The sequence below is a fragment of the Arabidopsis lyrata genome, assembly GCF_000004255.2.
Source record: "Arabidopsis lyrata subsp. lyrata unplaced genomic scaffold ARALYscaffold_3, whole genome shotgun sequence".
In the NCBI taxonomy this organism is placed as follows: domain Eukaryota; kingdom Viridiplantae; phylum Streptophyta; class Magnoliopsida; order Brassicales; family Brassicaceae; genus Arabidopsis; species Arabidopsis lyrata.
This window is the reverse complement of record NW_003302553.1, coordinates 954,285-960,284: the sequence shown is the minus strand read 5'-3', so window position 1 is coordinate 960,284 and position 6,000 is coordinate 954,285. Positions and strand designations below refer to the sequence as shown.

At 38.8% G+C, this 6,000-nt stretch overlaps 3 protein-coding genes across 3 annotated transcripts in view; 2 read left to right on the top strand and 1 right to left on the bottom strand.

Moving 5' to 3' along the window:
• The window catches only part of LOC9320430, an 8,330-nt gene extending 7,174 nt beyond the window's left edge, over positions 1-1,156 (top strand). The window contains exon 6 of the mRNA XM_021030280.1: positions 812-1,156. Within this exon, the coding sequence (XP_020885939.1) occupies positions 812-984 (173 nt within the window). The 3' untranslated portion in view covers positions 985-1,156. The remainder of the gene's footprint in view (positions 1-811) is intronic.
• On the top strand, positions 1,059-2,997 carry LOC9318348 (expansin-A13). The gene is made up of 2 exons (XM_002884317.2): positions 1,059-1,888; positions 2,411-2,997. The coding sequence occupies exons 1-2, from the start codon at positions 1,401-1,403 to the stop codon at positions 2,721-2,723; spliced, it is 801 nt and encodes a 266-aa protein (XP_002884363.1). The 5' UTR covers positions 1,059-1,400; the 3' UTR covers positions 2,724-2,997.
• A 29-nt stretch (positions 2,998-3,026) lies between these two features.
• Positions 3,027-4,668, bottom strand: LOC9320429. The gene has a single exon (XM_021030279.1). It carries the CDS (start codon positions 4,376-4,378, stop codon positions 3,272-3,274), a length of 1,107 nt encoding a protein of 368 aa, XP_020885938.1. The 5' UTR covers positions 4,379-4,668; the 3' UTR covers positions 3,027-3,271.
• Between the last annotated feature and the right edge of the window lie 1,332 nt (positions 4,669-6,000).

Below are 6,000 nucleotides of genomic sequence, written 5' to 3'. Positions count from 1 at the left end.
TGGCGAACCCTTCAGTCCCATCCTCGGCCATGTACTTCGATTCCAACGCATCCCATAGTTCCTTTGCGGATTCGACATTTTGATAGACATCAAAGAGAGAATCAGACATACCGTTGAGAATGTGGCCACGACATATGTAGTCATCGTTTTCCCACTTAAGTTGCTTCCTTGTCTCCTCCACGGACTCGTTCTCACCATTCTCCGACACGGTGGGCATTGGCACACTTAGAACGTGAACCACATTGAGCGTTGTGAGGAGAAAGTGCATCTTCTTTTGCCATCTTCTAAAATCAACTCCTTCAAACTTATCCAATTTGCCAAACTTTGACGTCATCTCACGCACAGAAACATTAGCCATTGTTCACCGTAAATACTCTTTAAGATTGTTGTGTATCGACGTTGTATCTCCGGGACGTAACGAACGTGAACTTGGATAGAGATTGAATCGCGCACGAGAGCACTTTCCTTAAAGAGTATTTCGACCCTTCTCAAGCCTTGGGTTACACGAAATCCCTTCTAGGATAAGACAATCAAAGTTCTCTCTTGTTCTAGGCTAAGACACAAGAGAAACAAATAGAGCTTTTTGTGTTTTGTTTTTGTGTTTTGCACTAAAGATTAAGACAATCTTTAGTCTCGTGAATCTCTCTTTTCTCCTCTTCTTATCTTTCTTTGACACAAGAGAAACAAAGTTTATATATGGTTCAAAAGTTGTGACGTACGTTTGCAACCGTACGTTTAAATAATAACCATAAATTGAATAGTTGCAATGGTTAATTTAATAACCGTCGGTTTACACTTAAATTTATAACACATATGTGGTGTGCACTCGAAGACAAACAAATTTCACGAGATGTTTTAATTTATATATGTGATAAGCTGCCATGGATAAAGCTCCATGAGGTCCCTGATGGTGGACATTACATTATCCATGAGAAGCGGCATTTCGAAGCCATTATCAAAGCCGCTTGTAGTAATGAAATATAAGAACAAAAAAACTCTATAAGATTTGTATATGAAATCAGTTTGAGAAAATTATGGCTATGTAAGTTTCATGTGACAAAGAAAATTGTCTAATCTATTTAGACTAATGTATAAATGTAACTACTTTTGAGTATGGGAGAGAGTCGGATGGAGACACATGAGAATGAAAGGTAAAGAAGTTGACCCAGAAGTGTAACTTAAGTCCTCACTTATTACGGCATTTGGGTTTTGTGATTTGGGCCTTAGTCCTTTTCGATTGAGGGTATTTTAGTCATTTCATATAAACCGACAAACCGGTAAAAGCAAAATGTTTTTCCCACTAAAAGAGTAAAAGACTTTAAAATAAAACACTAAAATTAAATCATCAAAATCTCTAAAATCAAAATTGGCATTTTCTCTCTCGAATTCTCGCCGGAGAGATGCAACGGTTTCTTCTACCTTTACTCTTCCTTACACTATCGCCGCCGGCGATTTCTCATTACTCTTCCTCAACCTCTTCTCCTTCTTCTTCATCCGTCTCTTCCGACGCCTCAGAATGGCGTCCAGCTCGAGCCACCTACTACGCCGCTTCTAATCCTCGAGACGCGGTGGGTGGTGCGTGTGGATACGGAGATCTCGTCAAATCTGGGTACGGTATGGCTACTGTTGGTCTAAGCGAGACTCTGTTTGAGCGTGGTCAGATCTGTGGTGCTTGTTTCGAGCTCAGATGTGTTGATGATCTCCGTTGGTGTATCCCTGGAACTTCAATTATTGTCACCGCTACGAATTTTTGTGCTCCTAATTACGGATTTGATCCAGATGGTGGTGGTCATTGTAATCCACCTAACAAACATTTCGTGCTTCCGATCGAAGCGTTTGAGAAGATCGCTATTTGGAAAGCTGGGAACATGCCGGTGCAGTATCGCAGGTGCGTTTTTTTCCAATTTGTTTCGCGTTTTGTGAGAAATGCGTTTGCGGTGGTGGGAACGCGGTTCTGCTTTTTGACGCCACTATCGATTTAAAAAATCCGGCGATGCTTTTGCTTTTGTGTGTTTGCGTCTTCTTCGATATCCGTGTGCTTTATTATGTGAGATGGGCTTACCCTAAATGTCGTCCTCAATACGCAATTTACATTATTGCCCCTGATTGTTTTATTTGAGTTGTTGTAGTGTTAGTGTGTGTACAAGTTTCTGAGAAATGGTAGATAGGTTTGAATTGGTGGCAATATTGTAGTGTATATGAATAGTTTTTGCTCATCATAGTTGAGTAGCTAGCTTTCCTCTCGTTTTCATTTTTGCCATGAGAGAAAGAAGATGGAATTTGGAAACCAATGATAGGATTGAAACTGACTGTTATTGGTTTGTGAAGTGGTTTGGAGCTGAGCTTGTAAATAGTTTCATATCACTTAAGTTATGACTTACAACCATTGTTGTTGGCTTTACCAAAACAGGATCAACTGTAGAAGGGAAGGGAGCATGCGGTTTACAGTCGATGGTGGAGGCATTTTCATTTCGGTTCTGATCACCAATGTTGCAGGGTCCGGTGATGTAGCTGCTGTGAAGATCAAAGGGTCGAGAACCGGGTGGTTACCTATGGGTCGTAATTGGGGACAGAATTGGCATATCAATGCTGATCTCAAGAACCAAGCTCTCTCATTTGAGGTAACTTCTAGTGACAGGTCAACTGTGACATCTTACAACGTCTCCCCTAAAAACTGGAATTATGGACAGACCTTCGAAGGGAAACAATTTGAGACTCCGTGAGACAGAGACGGGTGCATTGAGATATCTCATGATTCTTTTTTCCGGGTCAGAATTTTTTGATGGCAAGTATATCGATCTTGGTCTAAGGTTATCTTTAGGGTTAGAAAGGAATGAACTTGGGTCAGACTTTTGCATTTCATAGTTCTCTCTCTCCCACGCATAGGTACAAAAACCACCAATGTACTAAGAACAGTGATTACACAAACATCACTATTGTATCTATTTGTTTACATTACTAAGGAGCGAAAGCTTCCTTTCAAATGCTTAAAGCTAATGATGCGCATTGAGTCTTATCATAAAAAGAATGCAAAAGGGTACTGTGATATAACAAGAATCAGAATAACTAAAGGTGTTATAATCTCAAAGTCAAAAGATATTAAACCTATTATAGCCAAGAATGTAAGTTCACTTACTTCCAATGTGAAGATCACTCAGGCCAAAAGGATCACCGTGTGTTGTAAAATTCCTATGAACATCCCACTTCTCTTAAAACTCTACAAGAGAACCCCTAACAGAAAAAGGAATAAACAAAAAACCGTGTCAAGAACTCATAAAGTTTGATGAGATTCAATAAGCAACGCATTGAGCATGACATGGACAGCGGCATCATAGACCGCAGAGTCATAATGCATCCCGTCAAGTGTACATTGCGGTCCACAGTTCCATGTGAAGGACTGGATATCAAGCAAGATAAGAGGACCGCCCATTTGGCGCAAGATCTTACTCTCCCCGAGCGATCTATCATACTCATGCCACACGGTATCACTCATCTTCTCCTTCTTCTCATCCGTATTCAACATCCCGTTGATCAAAACCGGCATCCCAATCCAGAACAGATGCACAGATCTACCGGAAACCGATCCGCCTCCTTCTTGCTCCTTTGGCGTAAAGGGCACTAGAGACTCCACATGACTACTCAATTCCTTCAACCGAAAACCGAAATCCGAAGCATTGTTCACATGAAGCATATGCCATAACCCAGTTCCCATGATCGCAACATCAGGATACTTTTTCATCTTCGTATAAGATACCACAAGATCATCCAAATCTTTCTCATAAGGAGCCCACACAAAATCTAGCTTCATCCCAATCTCTTTAACCACAATGCTGTAATCACTATGTCTCTTAAACAGATCACCTCTAACCGAATCCATAGCCTTGGAATCCGAACCCAAAACAAGATTCAACAACGACAAAGCCACGAATCTCGCCTGAGAATCACCAGCAACAACAACCCAAGATCCATTCAACAAATCCGAAACATCAAACTTATCCAATTTCTGAAACTCACAACTCAAAACTTTCCTCGATTTAATCCAATCCCAGTTCTTGTCGAAATAATCAAGCTTTGTCGAGCCATTATTTCTACGAACAGAATCCGGATTCGTGACCGGTTTAACATCCCAGACAATCTGATTCACCTCGTTAATACAAGAGATACGATGATCGTAGACAACAACAGACGAAACAGAGGCAACGATGTCGGAAACGGAAGGGAAATAAGGCGTGAGGTGAACACAAACCGCGAGAGATATAAACAAAGCGCCACTAAAGAAGAGCATCTTGTTCCTGCTCAGATGCCAACCAGCCATTGCCATGGGAACGAATAGGACGAAACAAGCTGCTAATACCCCGAAATGAATCGCTCCCAGCATCTCTCAGGTTTCGGAATCAGACACATCTAGAATTCCATCTAGACAAACAAAACCAAAATTTCATCCAGATTCGAATTAAACTTGTCTATAATTTAAGAAGAAGCTAGGGTTACGAATTTGGTTTGGTGAAGAGAATCCATCCAAATTGAAGGCGAAGATGAAAATTTGGTGAGATTGAAAGGAACAGAACAACCGTAGGCTTCTTCTTTGGTTCGATTTTTTTGTTTTTAACATTTCCATATTTGTAAGATCTCCATTAATTTATCTCTCGCAGACATGGTTCGGCTCACTGTAGCCTGAAAATGGAACTGGGAACTATTCTAACGTGCGCTCACCGCTGGGTATCACGTGACCGCTTGTTGACTGATCATAAGTTACTCGGCCCACGGGAAAGCCCATTTAGCCCACAAATCGCAACACTAGAAGACCACTTTCTCCATGTTTTATTATCAAATCAATCGTGCGATTTCATCTTGGAATGACATTAAGTCACTTGGGGATCTTGTAGACTCCGAAATTTCATAATAATTTCAACCTATTTTTACATATTAGCTTTTAATCTTTAACAAAAAAAAAAATATAACTGATTACTTTATCATTCTAACTAAATTTATATATTTATGCCATGATATCAATCTAAAGGTAGGGCTAATCATAGGACTAATATATGTTATTAGTTTATAGAAATGTGTGTGAACGTTAGAAAGAAATAAGTAAAGAACCAAAAGATGGATTCATGTGAGGGAAATGTGTCAAGAAGGGTATGTACTATGTACACATTGTATATATATGTAGATATATTAAAGATATGTATATATGGTGATACATAGAAGAAAGAGAATATGGAATTTGGAATAATGAGAGAAAAAGGTTATGACGATGATGAGAAAGGCTGAGAAGTGATTCTCTTGGGTTGGCCCATCAACAGCTTCCAAGGATTTATTCACATGTTCACAACTGCTGGATCCCACATGATGATACATATAACCATCTAAACCCCATATGCTTTTTTCAAATTTTATATACATATATCTGATCCATTTTTTCATATGTCCCAATTTTAGATAAGTTTTATAGCCTACGCCAAATGTGAATATGTTCATTTGATTATAATTTCTTATATCCATAAGTCTTTGGAGTACGTATAATTGGACTTTCGGTCAATATTTTTTCTATATTGGAACAAAAGTTTTGGTAATTTATTTGACGGAACTAAATATGGGGAGGAAAGGATTTCTGGCCACTCAATTTTTTTGTTTTTAGTTTCAAAATCTCTGAAATTTCAATTTTTTCCGAATCAAAATTAACAGCATAATATCACTAGAAAATATATGAATGTTGATGGAACGACCATAAAATGGAGTTCAACTTTCTAGTCGAGCCATATAAGCTACGATGCAAAATGAATATATGAGAAACAGAAAAAGACAAAATAAAATGACAAAATAAAATGTAAAACGCTACTAGTATAAATTTACAACATTAAGATAAATATTTTTAAAAAAGATATATGTACGTAGATCGGATGGCAATGTGAAGGAAAACAAAGGATTGGCATGCAAGTGGGTACAAAAGAGACAGTTATTTCAGTTAGAAGTGCCGCCAAATAACAAAAAAAAAAA